The 20774-nt window shown below is 38.2% G+C and overlaps 2 protein-coding genes across 14 annotated transcripts in view; both read left to right on the top strand.

Annotated features, from left to right (window-relative positions):
• The window catches only part of USP54 (ubiquitin specific peptidase 54), a 100171-nt gene extending 98408 nt beyond the window's left edge, over window positions 1–1763 (top strand). For all 8 annotated transcript variants that reach the window (XM_037497788.2, XM_037497789.2, XM_037497791.2 and 5 more), the window contains one exon: window positions 473–1763. In XM_037497788.2, the coding sequence (XP_037353685.1) occupies window positions 473–1032 (560 nt within the window). In that variant the 3' untranslated portion in view covers window positions 1033–1763. The remainder of the gene's footprint in view (window positions 1–472) is intronic.
• A 1606-nt stretch (window positions 1764–3369) lies between these two features.
• The window catches only part of PPP3CB (protein phosphatase 3 catalytic subunit beta), a 50265-nt gene continuing 32860 nt past the window's right edge, over window positions 3370–20774 (top strand). For 3 of the 6 annotated variants that reach the window (XM_037497946.1, XM_037497948.1, XM_037497947.1), the window contains exons 1-3: window positions 3370–3589; window positions 18551–18751; window positions 19435–19559. In XM_037497946.1, coding sequence (XP_037353843.1) covers window positions 3505–3589; window positions 18551–18751; window positions 19435–19559 — 411 coding nt within the window. In that variant the 5' untranslated portion in view covers window positions 3370–3504. Of the gene's footprint in view, window positions 3590–3711; window positions 3799–4396; window positions 4464–18550; window positions 18752–19434; window positions 19560–20774 lie in introns of those variants that run through there. The other 3 variants (XM_037497949.2, XM_037497950.2, XM_037497952.2) reach the window with 3 other exon arrangements.

The raw sequence follows: 20774 nt of genomic DNA on the forward strand, positions 1-20774 counted from the left end.
GAATTAGTGTATAGAAAAGGGATTCTACATTTTGTATGGTGGAAGAGTATTTTAAACAGAAGCACAGATATCGGAGAATAAGCCAGGGTATAAGTAGAAACAGCAGAAGTGGAGTGATAGTACTGTTTAAGAGCAGTAGCAGAGTTGTCATAATGGGAATTTAGATTTGCAGTATTAGGGAGGCATACGTGTGTTGTGTGTGTGTGTGTGCGCACACGTGCATGTGCGCTTTAGAGAAAGGATTATAATGTAGTGTTTAGAAGTATGGTAATATGTAGGCAAATGCTTCATTTGCCTAGGTTGCAGTTAAGAGACTTGATTTTGAGGTACATTAATTTTTTAAAATGAAATTGAAAGCAAAGCTAGGCTCCTTTACCTTGTTGTAGAGACAAGAACAGCTAAGAATGGTCTCCTGGGAAGGAGAATGATTTACTGAAGATATTCTATCTTTGGGTTTCTTTTCTTTCCTCAGGAACTTCAAGGAGTGTCCAGCAGTTTTTGGCTCTGTGTGACAGGGGTGAAACTTCCCAAGGGGTCAAGTACACAGGAAGGACTTTGAGCTACCGGAGTCTCCCCCATCGTTCCAGAGCAGATGCATCCTGGGGACAATGGTCAGAGACCAACCAGCATATTGGGGCCCGATTCCTGACTACTCCAGGATGCAAGCCTCAACTAACCCACACTGCCACATTATCAGAAAGACACCAGGGCTATCAGGTTCCTCATGCTCAGTCCTTCAGGGAGCTTTTCCAATCACCTTCCCATTCCCCCATTGTTTACCCTGTGTCCCCACCATTAGGTAGTCTTAGTGTACCCCTGAGATCAGGTTGGAATTCAGGTACTATTCCAGGGTCTCAAGCATCAGGTCCTCGAAGAGTAGATATGCCCCCAGATGATGACTGGAGGCAAAGCAGTTATGCCCTACAATCTAGGCAAAGGAGGACACGAGGAGAGGAGTTTCTGTTTGTTATAACAGATGCCCCCAGAAGAGAACAGATCAGGACAAAAGCCCTGCAGCACAGCAGGTGGTAAAGGTCACCCCTTTCCTTTCTTGGAGCCAGTTTTCTCTGTGAAACTGTACTGTAGCAGATTTGGTATCCTTCATCCCTGCCAGGGTTGTGCTAGTTTAATCTCAACATAGTGTTGGCAGTTTCTCCTAGGGGTGCAAAGAACCTCTAATGAGACCTGGCTCTTTGAGAAGGAATATTTGAAATTCCAATTTCCACTTACCTAAAAGGAATTGGCTGCTGTTTAGGGTTTTATTTGAATCACTTTAAAGATAAATCCATATTATTTTGGACATTAGTCATTTTTTAGGATCTTAGGGTCACTGTTTTATTCCTGGATACTTTGTTCCCATGTGAACCTGAACCCTCAACCTCTGCTCCCTATTACATTACCAACTTCTATCCTTTGTTTTATCTACCTATCCTTATTATCTGACCTGACATCCCCAATACCCATCCTAGAGGCATATGTAGTCCTATGGTCATGGTCTTGACTGCATCATTCAGGGCAGCCCACCTGCACAGGCATTATAGACTGTCAGCCTTCCCAGTGCCCCTAAACCTCAGGCCTAAAACACAGAGCTGCCAACATAATATTTGCCCTTCTGAACAGGCATACTAACATACCCTCCTGCTCTCAGCAGCAGAGCCATTACTGCCACTTTCTCGGTCGCTGTTGTAAACCCTGAGTCAGCTGAACTATTTTAGGGCCAAACATACTGTTTTTGTAAAGTATTTTTCATTAATAAATCTATAAGATAGTTCTATTTAATCCCTTTTGTCATTTAATTGTCTGTTTAACACTTTTTGTATATTCTTTTGTATCAGCGTGGGGAGGTCTGGATAAGAAATAACCAATTCCCAGTGGCTTGAGCTTCCAAAGAGAGCTTATGCCTTATGCCTTATGGCATAAGGCACAAACATAACATGTATGTATGTTTGTATGTATGTGTGGCTTTTGACTAAGTGAAGGTGAGGAGCCAAAGAGGAGCTGAAGAATGTATACTCAAGGTGGGAGTCAACGGGCCCTATACAGAAGTTACTTTCCTCTTTATTACCACTGCTGGTATAATTACTACCCCTTTTCTCCAATAATCAATACATTACATGCTCATTCCCTTCTTATGGAGACTGGGATTTAAACTCCTCTTACAAATTCATTCCTGAGCTATGTAGTCTATCAATGTTGCCCTCTGTTTTCAGGTTTGTGACATGCCTCCTATCGCTTCTTTGCTGCCTTCCTACTCTTTCCCTTTGCTTCCCCTGTGAAATTATTTCACCTCCACACCAGAAAGATCCTTTTTCCCCCCTCCACTCCAAATTCTTTTCCCTCTAAAAGATATTTTGTGGGCTTCTTTTGCAAAGAATACTTTTTGGTCATTTCTTTCCTCTTTACCCCTAGGTCTCAGAATTACTGAGATTGGCAAAAAGAAGAGGTCCAAAGATGCACTTTAAGATCTTTGACTACTGTTTACCTAATTTTCACCATCCATTATGACACAGGAAAATAGGCAGAAATTTCTCACCACATGCCACCAGGATCCTATGCCATCAGTATATATTCATCTTAGTGGATACACTGACCTCTGTCCATGATTCAGTACATCTGCTGGTGTCAAATACACATTCTTTTCTAATAATTGATTGACTAATCATTTCTTTTCCTACTAACCCCTCCCCATGAATACCCATCCCTATAAAGTTTCCATCAGTCACTTGATGGGACAGATTCTGCATGTGCACAGAAGCCCTTCTCAGGAACTAATTTCCTAATTACCCCTGTATTCCAAATTCCTGTTTTCTGAATGACTCAAGAAAGGCCATGTCCTTTTAGGTGACTTCTCCAGACTCTCTGAACATCTCTTGGTCACCACTTCCTTTTCTCTTAACCGTTTTGATTCTTAACCCTTAGATCCTAATTTGCTCTAGCTGCCTTCATACCTTCAGACTCTTGACAACTGTAGACTCTAAACACAAAGGCCAGATTCTCTTTCAAACTACATTTTAATGGTCACACATAATGTCTTCTCTAGTCTCTGTTCCTTGCCAATCAACCCTTTAGCACCCAGATCTGGTAGCCAAATTGTTATAGATTTCTCTTACTAGTAGTTTTCTACTAGTTTTCTCTTGCTAGTAGTTTTCATTCGTCTCCCCATCTTACTGGAAGATCTATGAGATCCACTCGTGATTCTTAGCACTCACTCACTGCAGCAGCGAGCTACAGACCTTTCTCCTCTTTTGTTTCTGCTTGTACAGAATTTTAACCCGATCCCTTAGCCTCGTCCGGTTTCTCTCCTAAGTCTCAGTAATTTTGCCTATGTCCCTAGAGCCTACCCCGCCCCCGCCCCCGCGCGCGCGGTGCATGCCGGTCTTAGCCCCTCTGTAGGGAAAGAGGGTCCGCCATGTTCCCCGGCGGCGCCGCCGCTTGGCTCTGGTAGCCGCCGCCCCCGCCCCCAACCCCGCCCGGCCCAGCACCTTGCCGAGCCCCGGGCCCAGCATGGCCGCCCCGGAGCCGGCCCGGGCTGCACCGCCCCCGCCCCCGCCCCCGCCGCCCCCTCCTGGGGCTGACCGCGTCGTCAAAGGTGAGAGGTGGACGAAGCCCTGGGGGCGGGCGGGAGACTGTCCCCTCCGAGCGGGCCCGGAAGGGCGGGCGAGTGACTGACTGCCTCCCTTGGGGAGTGGCCCCTGGGCGGGCCCCTACTGGGCTGGGCTGAGTCGGTAGCTGCGGATCCGCGGTCTCGCTTGCCTTCTGACCGGGACGGGGGTTTCTCGTGTTCTCGTAGCCGAAGGGGTGAGGCTACTAGCCGCAGTGAACCCTTTTCTTTTCCTATTGGGTCTGTCAAAGCGGCCTGGGGCTGCGATCAGCTTCCTGCTCCGCGACAGCTGCATGCGTGTCTTGCGGGAGCAGACCTAGGGGCGCGGAATCCTTCGGCCACGCGGGACCGGGCGATGAGCCGTCAGATACCACCTCGGGTTTGGCCCACGCCTGTTCCCCTGTGACAGTCCTCCTCCCTATTTGCACTTGCACTAGCCGCAGGGGTTTGCGTCCGGCCCCCAGGTGTCACCCTGCATAGATATAGGGTGAACCATATGGGATTGGACAAAGGTGAAGGGATGAGGTAGGGTTTGCCGGCCCTGACAGTAACTAGAAAGGCCCAGCAACAAGAAAAAAAAAAATAAATAATAAGCCGCCTGGCCAGGAAGAAACATTGACTTAGAAAATCGTCAACACTGGTCAAAGGCCAAAAGGGGGTTACCCCTCCTCTGCAAACACCCACACACTCCCCGTAGAAGAAAAAGTTAATTATTTCTCAGCTGATGCCGAATTTATGGATGTCTACCAACAGGTCAGCAAATTAACTTCAAATAGAGGAATTGAAGGCTAATTGAGAGTTAAAGGCTTAAGATTTCCATGCTTTCTGGGCGAGCCCATCAACTTCCGACACTGCCAGGAAGGTGAAAAACAGAATTTTGGAGTGACTTTTCTTTACCATGTATCTTAGTCAATAGATTGAAATCATCTTAAAGCAAAGTTTTCTTTTTGTATAAGATTTATTTTTGAAAGATACCTTTTTTCCTAACACCATTAGCCCACTTTTTGAAATCTGACCTGTTTCCATTAAAATGTTAAAAACAAGAAAACCCATTTCCCATTGTGTTTTAAATTTTCAATTTGAGCCTCTTCTAATAATAATGATAATTTGTATTCAGGCTTATGAAATTTACTTCTTATAGTTAGTGTATCTAGTTTGACCAAGCATTGGAATGAGCAGGATAAGTTTATGGAATGTTTGTTCTGAGAAATCTTTTTAAAAAGGAAAAGAAAGGTAGTTCAGGGATTTGTCCTATCATGAAATCTTAGAGTTTTATGGGATGGAAACAGGAGACATGGGCTGCCTCTTCATTTTCTTACTGTATTGTTTATTTCCCTGGGCACTTTGTTATTAGATGGACAATCAATCACATTCCTGAACAGTGAGCTTATGGTCTCCATATATATATATATATACATAGATATGTATATATATATATATATATATGTAGTGTTTTCTTTTTTTTTCTTTTTCTTTTTTTTTTTTCCAGGGGAAGGGAAAGTTTATTGCTCCCGGGCGGACCTCATGGACCCAGGGTGGGGGTCAGTAAAGCCGCGCCCATATGTAGTGTTTTCCCTGTACTGCTTTAATACAATAAAAATAAGTTTCCAAACATAAGGCATATTCCTTAAAAATAAGTTGTGAATCCAAGATACTATCATATTTGAAATTTATTGACATGGAATAAAAATAATTTGATAAAGGTAAACTAATTATAATTAATTAGAGCTCATGGATGTGAGATCTCATGTGCTTGTAGTATATTTCATCAAGACAATTTCAATTTCTTTATAGAATTTGTTAGCTAGTTTGAATGCCTGATAGAATATATTTAGAGGTGGTGTATAACTAGTTCGCACTGTGCATGGAGTTTCATCTCTGGCTTCGGTGGAAGTTACTGGGAAATTCATCTTTCATACAGAAATCCACTTTAGATTTTATCTTCAATTCTTTTTTTGCTATAGTACCATAGTATTTGATGATACTATTGCCTGAAGATATGACCACAGTGCTAGTTCAACTTAAGTTTAACCTAAGATCCAGATTTCTTTCTTAGGTTCAGTATGTGCGGGTTGCATCTGTACCTTTTTATAGTAGTAAAATTATGGAGATCTTGGTTGACACTGAACTCAAGTAGTCTCACTTCTTGAAGCTTTAATATCTCAAAATTTGTGTTCTTCTCGTTAGGAGGTCTGTATTTTATGGGCATGTAGGTTTTGAATGGAATATAAATCTTTTTGTGTTTAGTCACCAGTGCCTGAAATTCACTTCATGTGATGTTTGAGGTCTAAGAATACTGTGATTCATATATAAATGTAATTAGTGCTTCCCTGAAATTATTAGTGGTAATAACATATAACTAGTTATAGGTGATTAGATTTCCTAGTTAAAGCAAATTGAGTTCTGAGCTTATACCAGCTGCTGGCTCAGGTCACATTCTTGTTTGAAAACTGATATACCCCAAGTTATTTAGATGAGATATTGTGTCCTCTTAACTATTATATTTTCTTTAACTAGGATAAGAAATTAAAAATAAAATAGAAACAAACTTACTACATCCACATGAGTACCTTACTGCCACATCAGCAAAGTTGGTGTGGGTAACTAAAGTATAAAACGCAGAATTTATGTATATTGCTGTCTTTCCTGCCTTTACCCCTCCCCCCCAAATATTTACTTCACCTGAATTGTCCAGATCCTTTTTGCTCCCCATACGTTTAAAATGTACATTTTTTTGGCTATATAGATGTGGTTCCAGATTTGTAAAATTAGATTGTTCCTTGAGATTATTAAATCTGTTAGTTTTAATACAAAAATTCACCTTAGAGGGCATTTTCTATCCTGTGCATATGTTGTTTTTAGTACCCACCGATGTGACCTACTCTCTAGAATTTATCATTCAACACATTTTCTTTATGTTACAGGTTTTACTAACTTTCTCTCTTAAGTTACCAGACTTTCAGATAAAACCAAATATTGAAATTTGTTTGTGATCTAGTTTTTTATATGGATATATTTCTGATGTGCTGCCTTATGATTCATTTAGGTTCTGTTGCCAAATGCCCTGCTTATAAAGCTAACTACATTTGGCTAATAAAATGTTTTACAGTACCTTATCTTTATTTTGATTGTAGATTTTTAGATGATCCACATAGATGTGTTGAGGGCACAAAACTCCGTCATTTTTTCTATTTCTGTTTCTTATTTTAATGCAACTCAAATTTTAATTTTTGTTTGCAAAGTCTGTTTTGTGGACTTAATCTAAAAAGATAACTCTTAAAAATGATTTCTCTTCTTCTATCCACCCCCATTAAACTGTTAAGTATTCTAAAATAAATCTTCAGTACCCTGTGTCCTAGAGAAAGCAAAGGAACAGAGAATATACTCTGTGTGTGTGTGCGTGTGCGCATGTGTGTGTATGTGTATCAAGGAGAAAGAACACTGTGGAAACAAGTCATCTTAGAAGGAAATGCCAAGGAGGAAATACAGCTGCTCAGTAGTGAGGCAAAGGCTTCAGGTTCCAGAACTATTAAATGAATTGGCAAGAGTTATAAGGAAAAGTTTGGTGAAAAGAACCTTAATTTATTAAATGAGGTGTGTTTTAGTGCCAATCATATGACTTCATTTTACCATGAGAATGTTTATACATAGAGATGAAATAAGCTGAAGTTAATTGGGCATCCTTGTATGGAATGTAAAATTTATTTGGAACACCATGTTAATCGAATAGCAAATATTTATTCACTGGCTGCCATAAGCCAAAATCTGTAGGGAAACAATGGAAATACAGGTAACATAGTTTTAGTTTTTGGGAAAATAAGGACTCATGAAAAGTTAGTATATTTCATATGGATGGATGTGATTAATCTCAAATAAATGGCAGAGCAGTGAATTGTTTGAGTTCAAAGTAGGTAGTGATTGCTCTGGACTGGAATGGTTTAGTAAGGGTTTGTATTGGAAGAAAAGAGACTTGAAGGATGGGTAGGATTCAAATAGTGAACCTGGTCTGTTTATTTGTGTACTGTTTTTTTTGAGAATCTGGTTTGTACCAGGCATTATACTTGGCATTAGGGGTAAGAAATTGAATAATTTATAATATGTAAGATAGATTCTCTTGGAATGTTGGTGGTCTAGAAGGGGGAAGCATTAATGTAAGAAATAACAGTGAATTAAGTATAAAGTGCTAATGGAAATTTTTTTTTTATTTATTTATACAAGAACTGGGGTACAGGCCAGATGCGCGGGAGGGTGAGAGGATTCACCAGAGACAGAGCAGGGAACGGAACAGGCAGACTGATAAAATACACAGCTGAGGTGAGCAGAGGGCAAGATAGGAGAGGTCTCCTGCGCCATGTGGGATTCTCACCAGCCGGCCAGGATCCAACCTGCGCTGCCGAGGCTGCGGACAGCTTTACAGTATGGCCCTCGACGCCTGCGCCACCAGGGGAGGCCCGCTAATGGAATTTTAAAGAAAGAATTGACTATTTTACTTGGAGAGAAAAAACATCACTGGAAATGAATTTTTGAGGTAGGCTTTGAAAGATGAGTAGAATTTCTCAATGATAAAGGTAGGATTTGGGTAGAGAAAATATTTTCTGGTAAGAAGAAAAGCAACAATGCATGGAGTTTGGGAAAAAAAAAAACCGACTTGAACTATGTGACAGTAGTTTGTGAAGTGCTTGGCGATGAGTACCAGGAGAAGAAGTTGGAAACAATCTTTTGGACACCCAAGTTGAGTTGAAAACTTTAACTAATAAGCATTGTAGCTTCTGGAGAGATTAAGAACATAGTTTATGACGTAAAATTGCCAGGCTTTGAATCCTACCCTACCGTAATAATCTTTCCACTGTGGACAAGATAATTAACATCCCCAAGCCTCAAATATTTCATCTGTAAAAGAGGCTTAATAAAATATGATTATGGGGTTTTTGAAGAAAAGTGTGTAACACAGTGCATGGTCCTGACATGTAAATATTCAACCAATGGTAGCCATCATCATTATTACTACTGATTTTTAAGATTTTTAAGTAGATTGTGTTTTGAAAGTTTACTCATGGTATTGTATAGAATATTGGAAGGAGAGAGGCTTAAATCAAGGCTTAAATCAGAATGACCAAGGCATGAGTTAAGGGAAAGAGAGAAACCAGATATGACACAAATTGTGAATAATATTAAGCAGTAGATATATGGTATCAGTGATTGGGTGTGGGAATGAAATAAGTGGAAGAGCAGAACATTTTAAGGAAACAGTAATCAGACTAATTTTGCTTGGATTGATTAAATTGAGCACTTGTAGCTGGGGTCAAAGGTTGGAATGGCATATAATAGACTGGAATGGTCAAATTGAGAGGGACCTTGAAAATAAGTGTCATGCTTTATTTCCTTTTATTTTTTTAGTCCTTAACAAAACTACCCAAAATTTTTGAGTTATCCCACTGTGCTTTGTACAAACAAGAGGGCAAAAGAGAGGTTGATTGTTTTAGTTCACAACTTGAACTAGCATTGCAGCAATAGAAATATAAGAAAATGAAGAGAATTTCAAGATTCTGTCTTATTTGGAGTCTGGAAAGGGAATGATGACACCAATATTTTAAATCCGAGTGACAGAATGGTTATATCAAAAACAAGCTAAGAAAGAGAACCAATTTTGAGGGAAAGGTATTGTATTTGAAGAACTCTCACAAATTCAAAGGAACCCAAGGATTGCCTTGAAATTTTGAAGACAGTCATGTAGGATTTATGAACCTTTCCTTAACTCATGTGGCCAATGTGTACTTCTACTCCTGGCAGCAGGATGGCTTGTACCATTTTTTCATGATGAGACTTTTTTCCCTTTCTTTTGAGGTAACAGTTTACAGCACTGTATAGATTCCAGGAGTACATTTTCTCAGTTCAACAATTGTATATATCTCACCATGCCTACAACCAAATGGCCAGTCATCATCCACTACCAACCAGTCAGCCCTTAATCCATTCTCTCCCCTTTTTCCCTTTAGTAACCACCATTCTGTTGTCAGACTCTAGAGTTGCTTTTGTTTTTATTTTACTTGTTTGCCTTTTATCCTTTACATTCCACAAATGAGTAAAATCATACAATATGATCTTTCTCCTTCATACTTACTTCACTTAGCATAATCCTCTCAAAGTGCCATCACAGATCACAAGATTTTATCTTTTTTATACCTGAGTAGTATTGCATTGAATATATACATCTTTACCCTTTTATCCATGGTTGGGTACTTGGGTTTTTTCCATATAATGAGACTTTTGATGACCCTTTTAGTCAGAAGGGCATTGTCATATTGGTACTGGTACAGATGGTAGTGTAGTAGCATTGTGAAGACCAATTCTAATCATGGCTTTACCCCTTACCAGTTAAAACACCATTTCACTTCTTTGAACCTGTTATCTCATTTGTGAAATGAGAGAAACCTGCTCTATCAAACTCATAGGATGTCTTTCAGATTCACATGGTATTATGCATATGAAAGTACTTTGTAAATAAAACACTATAAATATATTGTTATTGCTAATAAATTAATGTCAAGATAAATTTTTCCAGAAACTATATCAGTGATTCACTGAACATTTATTAGTACCTATGTCTTATCACTATGGAGATGAAAGACAGCATCTTTTTTTTTTTTTAAATAATAAATTTTATTTTTATATTCCCCCATACAACTGCACATGCCCCATTCTGACCCCAATCCCTCCCCTCCCGGCCCCCACCCCCCAAAAAGTGTCTCTGGTTCATAGTTTTTTGTTGATTTTGATTTTCGCTTTCTTACAGTTATTCATTTTCCTGATCCCTTATTTAAGTTTTCTAGATTCCTGCTATGAGTGAGACCATCCGGTATTTTTCTTTTTCTTTTTGGCTTATTTCGCTGAGCATGATCCCTTCCAGCGCCATCCATGTTGCTGCAAATTGCATGTGTTTATCTTTTTTGAATGCTGAGTAATATTCCATGGTATATATGTACCACATCTTCTTGATCCAGTCATCTATTTTTGGGCATTTGGGCTGTTTCCAAAGCTTAGCTATTGTAAATAGTGCTGCTATAAACATAGGGGTGCAGGTGTTCTTTGGAATTGATGTTTCTTTGTCCTTTGGGTAAATACCTAGGAGTGGAATTGCTGGATCATATGGAAGCTCTATGTTTAGTAGGTCCAGAAATCTCCACACAGCTCTCCATAGTGGTTGGACCAGTTTGCATTCCCACCAACAGTGCAGGAGAGTTCCTTTTTCTCCACAACCTCGCCAACATTTGTTGTTGCTAGTTTTTTAATATGTGCCATTCTCACTGGTGTAAGATGGTATCTCATGGTAGTTTTGATTTGCATTTCCCTGATTCCAAGTGATGTTGAACATTTTTTCATATGTCTGTTGGCCATTTGCATTTCCTCTTCAGAGAAGTTTCTTTTTTGCTCTTCTGTCCATTTTTTGACTGGGTTATTTTCTTTGTTGTTGTTGAGTCTCATCAGCTCTTTGCAGATTTTTGTGATCAGTCCTTTATCATTAGTGTTGGGTGCAAAAATGTTCTCCCAGTTGGTGGGGTTTCTCTTTGTTTTTGTTATTGTCTCTTTTGCTGTGCAGAAGCTCTTTAATTTGATGTAGTCCCAGCTGTTTATCTTTGCCTTCACTATCACTGCTTTGGGTGATGTGTCTGTAAAGATGTCTTTGATATGCAAATCACGTAGTGTTTCGCCTATATTTCCTTCTATGTATTTTATGGTTTCAGGTCTTATGGAAAGACAGCTTCTTACCTTCAAAGAGCTCCTAAGTTTGTGAGGGAGATAGATATTTAAGTACATTTGGTTAAGTCTGATAAATAGAGGTGTGCTATTGTATTATATTACAAAGCAGGAGGCACCTTTAACCTAGTCTGGGAAGATCAGAAAAAGTTTTCAAGAAATGCAACACTGAAATCAAGTTTAGGGACAAGAAAAAACTACCAAAAGTTGGGATGTATGTGACTAGTATGCCTCCAGACATTAGAGAATGCAAAGTACAGAGACAAAAAGGTGATGTAGTTTAAAAATTAAAATAATGTTTTATTTAAAGAATGTGTCTGAAATGTGAGATAGTGGCAAAAAAATGAGGGTTGGAAATGTAGGCAAGGTTCTGATCACAAGGGTCTAATCTATGTTAAGATAAAGAATTTCATTTTATATAGTGAAGCCAATTTTGAAACAGGAGAATGCTTGGCTTGACTTTTAGAAAAAGTATTCTGAGTATTTTGGGAGCATGGATAAAATTGAAAAGATTGCATTACTAGGCAAGAAAAAGTACTTATTCAGGGTCTCAGGACCAAGGGAACAGAGAACTCAGAATTATTTAGGACCTATTGGCCACTTAGAGTGAGGAAGAAAGAGACTTCTAGGATAATTTCCAGCTGGATAGCTATATTGATAATAATTTAGAGGAAAGGTGCATATATTGCATTTGGACATACCAAGTTCTAGTTGTCTATAGAGCAGCTAAGTGGAGATATCTGATAGTTTAATAAAGATCTGGAATTAAGGGGTGTAGTCTAGACTGGGCAGTCTATTTGGGAGTCTTCAAAATGTTAAAGACATGATATGAGTGAGATCAGGGTTGTATGATAGGAAAGCCAGGGACACACAGTGACATTTAAAGATCAGGAAAAGGATTAGAAGTCCATGATAAGAGACTATCAGATATGACCAGAGAAGTTAGAGAAAAGCCAAGTGAGTGATATCAGAAAGGTAGAGGAAAAAAGCAGAAGCCAGAAAAATGTGGATTGAGGATGAGGAAAACAGACAAAAGTAAGGAAGTAAAAATATCCATTGTAAATTACTATTTCAAGAAGCTTAGAATAGGGATATATTCTAATAGGGAGTTACAAAGCAAAAACAGTAATAAGGAGTTACTTGTTTGGATTGTTTTTAAGATTATAGAGTCTAAAGTCTTTATCTGCCCAGCAGAAAGTCAATGGCAGAAGAAACAGAGGCAGAAGAAACAGAGTAGGGCCATGTGGAATGGGCAGGATGACTGAAAATAAAAAGATAAGAGAATGGGATTCAGACCACAGGATGAGAATACTGGTGTACATGTGCACAGAGAGAGTGGGGAAAGCAAAGTTTGGTCTGAAGGCCTTAAATTTTCTCAGAAATTGGATGCAAAGTTGATTATTGAGTAAGAGATAAAGTGAGTTTAAGGTTCAAGGAAGAGGATGTGACTGAAATCTCTGAGGAGAATGGGAGAGGGTAAAGACTAGAATGTTTAATAGGTTTGCTGGGAGCTGCCAACAAGCCACTGAGTTGGATTTTGAATTTGTACTGGCATAAGGCCATTTTTATACTTAATCATCCAGGTAAATAGTATAATAAACCAGCTAACTCATCCAAGAATTGGAGTTTTGCCTGACAGGTAACATAGAAGTACAAAAGGACAGAATAATCAAAATGTTGTTTAAGGGTGGGTGAATGATAAAATAGCTTCAAAATTGTAAGAGGCAAAGGTATCCAGGGGGTTTAATGTGCAGGGATTGTCCAGTTCTTGATTCAGTTGAGTAACAGATGGAGAAAAGGGAATGGAGCTGGAAGGAAAGGAGCAAGAGATTGGAGTTCAGGATTTCAGAGATAGCCAAAGCTGAGGAGTTGAGTATATGTTACAGGATGGAGAGGGGCACCTCAGAACCCCCAAACCTGCCCACTCTAAATAGTGTCTGTCATCCCTCCCCTCAACCCTCAAATAAGACAAAACATATAAGACCTTTAATGGAAAGGAACTTTAGTACAGTTAGTGTGTAATACAGTAAAGGGGAAGAATAAAGTTTCCAAATTAAGCACCCAAAAGTTACCCATTCCCTTGTTGAATAAATGCCCAGCCAAACAGTGGTGTCCCAAAGAAGGGCCACTGAGGTCCAAAAGCCTGACACATGTCTAAGGCACCTTCTGGTGGGGAACCATAGGAAAGGGGCAGAATGGGGTCAGAATGTTTGGGACCAAAGGAGCAAAATCAAGATAAAAGCTGCCATTGCTAACCTCCCCACAGGTCTCTCACCCACATCTGTTTCACTCAGTCCAGGACCAACAAGCAAGTGCAGATTCTTCACATGTCTCTGTGCTCTTTGTGCTTCTTTCAGGTCTCTTTCTGGCTTTCCATTCTTCTTCAGTCTCCTCTCTAGCTTCCTCTCCTCCCTGCTCAGCTCTGGTCTCCCTTGGGTGGGGCAGGGAACCTGGAACCTCCCTTTTCCTAGGGACCACCAGTTACAAGTGGAGCTGAAGTCATTCAATTCTTAGGCGTCACATAATTCGTCCACATGGACATTGGATGATGGTAGGATTTAAAGTGCATAAGGAGAGCCAGGAACCTGAGTTTAGGATGAATGTGAGAAATGACTTGAGTTTAGTTGATGGCAGAGACAAGGCTAAAAAGTAGCTAGAAGGCATGCACTACAAAGGAGACTTTTTTTTTCTGTGAAGTGATGATGTTGGAATTGGTTATGGTTATTGGTTATTCTTATAAAAGAAGGTAAGTCTTGCTGTGCTAGGAGGAGTAGAGTGTGGGGAAATGGGCAGTGCCCATTTTGAAAAAAAGTGTTGAGAACTCGAGTTGAAGGGAAACAGATTTAATTAATTAAACTAGAGAGATGAGGATAGCATTCTGTGAAGAGTTAAAGTGTATGTGTAGGGATAGAAGGATGGATTTTTTTTGTTTTGTTTTATAATGGCAATTATATAAATCTCAATTTATAGACAAGGATTGGGTGGGAGGAGATCAAGATCATATCAAGAGAATGGCATGATATGAGAAAAGAAATACAGAGTATAGCTGACAGGAGGAACTTTGATTTTTGAATAGTTGCCAAAGATGGCAATGATGGGAAATAAAGGCATCTGAATGATAGCTTGGAGTAGAGTTGTTCAGTTGGTACAGATTGTATCATAGTTGCTGTTAAAAGTCCTCATGGGCCAATAGTTTGTAGGGTTTGCTTAGAGTTAAGGAACAAGATTAGTTAATATAAGGGTTCCTTACCCAGTAGTAGAAAAAAATAAGAGCCTTTCTCCTCCCCATCATTGATCAAGCCCTTGTTTATTTTTCCAACTTTCCAAATTAAAACTTTTTAAAGATTTATTTATTTATGCATACAAGAACTGGGGTGTAAGCCAGAAGTGCGGGAGGTGAGAGGATTCACCAGAGACAGAGTGGGGAGCAGAACTGGCAGATGTACCGAAATACACTGCTGAGGGGAGCGACAGGTGAGGCAGGAGAGGTCCGCTGCGCCATGTGGGCAGCTGCCTGGCAGGTCAGGGATTGAACTGGGCTGTAGAGGCTGGCAGTAGCCAGATAGTGCTGTCGTCAACCCCACTGCCACCAGGGAGGCCCTCCAAAATTAAAACTTTTAAGGCAATTTTAGCCACCATACATTAAATCTGAGTGAAAGTACCTTGTGAGTGTTAATGATTACTGATATGCTTTTCCAGTCAAAAGTGGGTTAAAGGAATATTTTATTTTTTAAAAGTTTTTTTTTTCCAGATTAGTGGGTCAAGGAGATGCAGTACATGAAATTAATTTTTTCTTATTGAGGTAACATTGGTTGGCAAAGCTGTCTATGTTTTAGGGGTATAGTTTCACATCTTTTTATTTTTTTTTTTTTAAAGATTTATTTATTTATTTATACAAGCATTGGGTACAGTCAGAACAGAAGTGCAGGAGGGTGAGAGAATTCACCAGAGCCAGAGCAGGGAACAGAACAGGCAGAGGGACCCGGCAGGAGAGGTCTGCACGCCATGTGGGACCCTCGCTGGTGGCAGGGGTGGCCGGGGTGGCGGGAGAGGCCGGAGAGCGAACCGGCGCTGCAGAGGCTATGGGATGCTTCGCAGCCCAGCGCTCAACCGCTGCACCACCAGGGGAGGCCCTAGGTTCACATCTTTTAAAATGTATCTTACCACATGGTGCCCATCACCAAAGCACCAATTATTCTTTATCAGTCTTTTGCATGCCCACTACCCTTCAGTCTTACCTCTCTCATTTCTGGTAGCCTCAGTTCTGCCATTGGAATCCAAGGGTTTATTTTGGTTTGGTTGTCTGTTCCTTTATATTCTACATATGTGTGAGATCATCTGGTATTTGCATTTCTCCTGACTTACTAAGGTTAGCATGATCACCTCTAATTCTAGCCATGTTGTCACAAGTGGGAAGATTCTTTTTTTTTTAATAGCCGAGGAATATTCTGTTGTGTGCATATACCACATATTTTTATTTTTTTGATGTTCTTTATTAAGTTGAGGAACTTCCGCTTATTTTTTGAGCAATTTATAATGAAAGGGTGTTGGATATTTAACTTGGCTATTGAACATGGTGCTGCAGTGAACATGGGAGTGAGTATATTCCTTGGAATTCATGTTTTTATATTGTTTGAATATAAAATACCTGGGAGTGGAATTGCTGTATCATGTGGTAGATATATTTTTAACATTTTTAGAACTTCTATATTGTTTTCAAAGGGGTTGTATCAGTTTACATTCCCACCAGCAGTCTTTTTACATACCATCACCTACAGTTGTTTCTCTAGTTGTCATAGTTGTGAGGTGTTACCTCATTGTGGTTTTGATTTGCATTTCCCTGATGATAAGTGATAATGAACAATTTTTCATGTGCTTGCTGGCCATTTGAATGTCTTTGGAGAAGTGTCTAGCTCTTTTGCCCATTTTTTGATTTGGTTATTTGTTTCCTTTAGTTATATGAAATTTTCATAGATCTAGAATATTAATGTCCCTTGTTAAATATATGATGAGCAGATATTTTCACTCATTTAGTAGGGTGTCTTCATCTTTTTGAATTTCTTTGCTGTTCAGAGGTTTTATATTTACAGTTTGTAGTCCCGTTTGTTTTTTGTGTGTTTTTGCTTTTGTTTTCCTTCCTCTTATTCCCGAAGTCCCCAAAGATATCACTGAAGCCATTATTGTGGAGTGTTTTGCCTGTGTTTTCTTCCATGCATTTTATGGTTTCAGGTTTTAAATCCAAGTCTTCAAATTCATTTCAAACTGATTTTTGCATATGGTGTGAAGTTGTGGTTTACTTTCATTCTCTGGTATGTGACTGTCCAGTTTTCCCATTATCATTGGTTGAAGAAACTTTCCTTTTCCCATTGTATGCTCTTGGCCTTGAAAGAAAATTTTCAACAGAGTAATTTGGTCAAAACGAATATTACCAAGCACATATAATGGTTTGTTTATTTTTTAATAAAAACCATACCTTAATGGAGGTTTTTATTTTATTAGAATCTAGACATACTATTTTGGGGGGAACAAATACATTTTGGTGCCTTATTATCAGTTTAGCAACAGTAATGGGAATAAATGCTCTAAAGAAAGAAAAGTAAGTAAGTTCAATTTATTTTTCACTATCTAAAAAAAAAAAAAAGGAAACCAAGAGGGATTGATTTCAAAGTCTTTTAGAAATAGTTGATACCTTCTGTCTCATTCTTATCTCATTTCTAAAGTATTGAGTTCTTAATAAATTTTTTTCTTCACATGAGAATGTGTCTATTATTCTTCCTTAGGTAATTAATATAATTCTACCCAACTCCTGTTTTGAGTTACTTTATGTTGAAATGTGAAGTAGCACTTGGTCTTAAAACATTTTCAGCTCTCTGTATGATAATTAATAATCACAGATGGCCCTGAAACATGAAGAAAATACTGTCTTTACCAAAAAAAAAAAAAAAAAATACTGTCTACCTGTATGCTCAAACATAAAGTGAGTTTTTTCTGAAGATTTTTTTTGAAAAGGAGCTACCTTTAATTTGAGTCTGTACATACTCTTACTATAAATTTCTCACTTTCTTTGTTTTGAAAAGCTACTATTTAGTAAAGAGCCTAAAACTACTTCAATCTGAGCTGCTTTTGAATGAATAAAGAGGTCATTTGTTGGATCTAGTTTAAAAAAGGGGGGTTTGGGGGAGAAATCAAATATAACAGATATGTAGTAATTTTTCCTATTTATGTGCCCTCAGAATTGTTTTAGATTACCATTGAAACAGAACCTCCTATTTTCCATTCCATTTAACAAGTACCTTTTAACACTTTAAAACAGAACAGTTGGTGATTGTAAATCTTTAAAAAAAAAAAAAAAAAAAAAACTGAACAGTTGGGATTGTGGAAATCATAAATATACTACATGAGTAAAACATATCTATATACTACATGAATATAACATATATGTTACATGAGTAAAAAAGACAAATGGGAACTGTGGCTTAAGATAAATTTGCAGTGATGGTGCTATATCTGAGACAGCTTAAATGGAAGTGAAGATGGTTTGCTTTTGGGAATTATTAGATGACTCAAAAAGTGACTCCAGTAATAAGGAATACACTGATTTTGAAGATGGGCATGAAAATGTTTTGTGAAATATGAAGGTAGGTGATAAACTAATATTTCCAAATTAGCATGGTTTGTTAATGTTATTTCAGACCTCTTTGTTCATCTACAAATACATTTTAATTTCATAAGTAAGAATTTGATTTTCTATATACTTCTAAGTTTGTGTTCAACTTTGCCAGAAAACATTGTTTTTTTATATTTTTATTAAGAATATCGTAGATCAGCTTATATATGGGATTTCTTTCTATTTGGGCTTATGTAGTATTAAGTTGTATTTATTACATGTAACTTAATGTGAGGGGTTTATAATGTGTTTTGAGAATTTTACCAAAAAATGTTTTGACTTAAAAAAGTTTTAGTTATCTTGAAAGAACTTTTAATTTTGTGAGATAATTCACTTCTCAGCAAAGAACATGTTATATATTGGCTAGTAAAAAATATATAATTTGATTACTTTTCAAAAAAAAAAGCTTTTAAAAGATTAACATCGCTATCCAATAAATACCCAACTTTCTATTTTTCTTTTATTTAGATCCATTGAGATTTTTGTTAGCATATTAATAGTTTTTTTATTAATTAAAAAAATTACAGCTGTCCCTTTCCCCCCAACACATCGCTTGACATCTGAAGAAGTATTTGATATGGATGGGATACCCAGGGTTGATGTTTTGAAGAACCACTTAGTAAAAGAAGGTCGGGTAGATGAAGAAATTGCACTTAGAATTATCAATGAGGGTGCTGCCATCCTTCGGAGAGAGAAAACTATGATAGAAGTAGAAGCTCCAATTACAGGTATACCTATTTATGTTTTGGATTTTTTTTTTGTTATACCTTTATTTAGTTGTTTCCTCTTCAATCATATCATACACAAAATTAATATATTTTCTTAAATTTCCAAATTATTTTCTGAAAGTTTTTTTTTTTTTTTTTTTTTTAGTTTTCCCATCTTCATTGAATAAACAAGATCCTAAATAATCTAAATGCAAGTTAGTCTGATATGCTTTTGTGATGGTTTCATCAGTTATGTTGGCCATAATTCAATTTGATTCAATAAATACTTTGCTTTTAATCATTTGAGGTGAATACCTCAATGTGCTGTCAGGTACCAAGGAGGATAACTTAGAACAGAAAGTATTGAATTACAATGGAGATGTTACTGCCACCATTATAATTTTGTCATCCTAAGACCTATATACATGCTTAGCTTCCTAATGAGGAGCTTTATAAATTAAATGAAAATTTTGCCACAGACTACAGATTTCACTATTTCTGGTATAGCTTGTTATCAATCTTGAGCACATGAACACTTGGGTACACATCAACCCTATCATGACTCTTTATAGACAACTTCATTCTTAGATGTCGATACATTATCTCTTCTGTAAAAGAGATAGTAATTTAAGTAAAATTTGTTATGCTAGAGGATTTTTATATATATATATATATATATATAACTAATAATCTTCTTGTTTCAGTGTGTGGTGACATCCATGGCCAATTTTTTGATCTGATGAAACTTTTTGAAGTAGGAGGCTCACCTGCTAATACACGATACCTTTTCCTTGGTGATTATGTGGACAGAGGTTATTTTAGTATAGAGGTAATGATGATATACTGTTACTTGATTTGCTCTTAAGTGTTAACATAGATGATTTCCATTAATTCCTACTAAAATAAATTCCTTATTTTTAATACCTCTGCAAATTCTGAAGTTTTGAGACAAGCTACTACTTATTCCTCTTCTGCTTTTTAAACTGTCATAATAATTTTCTATGTATTACTCTGTTTATATAATTACAATTACCGTTTTTTTCCAATGGAAATTGTAAGCAAACTGAGGGGTCTTTATTTCTCTGTTATTCAGTGGCCCAAAGGAGCTAATACTATTTATCACTCTTGCATTAATGCATAAGAAAAGGTGCTAACCTACATGAAAAAAAGATTAACTGAGGGCCTCTATGGTGGCACAGGTGGTTGAGCGCAGCTTTGTGAAGCTGTCCGCAGCCTCTAGTGCAGGTTCGATGCCAGCTGCTGAGATACCCACATGGCGTGGCATACTTAAAAAATAAAAGTATCGTTTGTTTTAAAAAACTCAACAGGCATTAAAATGGCCTATTAATATCACTTAACTGTAGAAGGTTCTTTTTGTTCCTGTTACTTTTTTAAAATAAATAAAATATGGTGAACATAGAACAATTTGTATTTTCTAATATATGTATCTCTATATCTCCTTTTTAAAATTTTTTTTTTTTAAGATTTATTTATACAAGAACTGGGGTACAGGTCAGAGGCATGGGAGGGTGAGAGAATTCACCAGAGACAGAGCGGGGAGCAGAACAGGCAGATGAACTGAAGGCACTGCTGAGGGTAGCAGCGGGCGAGGCAAGAGAGGTCTGCCACACCATGTGGGTTTCTCCCTGGCCGGCAGGGAATCAAACCATGCTGCAGAGGCTGCGGACAGCTTCACAGCACGACTGGAGAGGCCCTGTATCTCCTTTTTTGAAATGAAAACAGGACCATGTTATAATGTTGGTCTTTATATGCTTTTAAAATAAAATTAAGGGTTTCTCTGGTGGCGCAGGGGTTAAAGTCTCAGTGCTATCAAACTATCACTAGCTACTGTGGTATAAGTTTGATCCCTGTCCAGGGAGCTAATCCACATGGTGCAGCATACCTCTCCTGTCTTGCCCGCTGCTCCCATCAGCAGTGTATGTCAGTAGATCTGCCTGTTCTGCTCCCACTCTGTCTCTGGTGAATCCTCTTATCCACTCCTCACACCTCTGGCCTACACCCCAGTCTTGTATGCATAAATAAA

Source organism: Talpa occidentalis, unplaced genomic scaffold (genome assembly GCF_014898055.3).
Source record: "Talpa occidentalis isolate TD23 unplaced genomic scaffold, MPIMG_talOcc4v2.1 talOcc4.8, whole genome shotgun sequence".
Taxonomy (NCBI): Eukaryota; Metazoa; Chordata; class Mammalia; order Eulipotyphla; family Talpidae; genus Talpa; species Talpa occidentalis.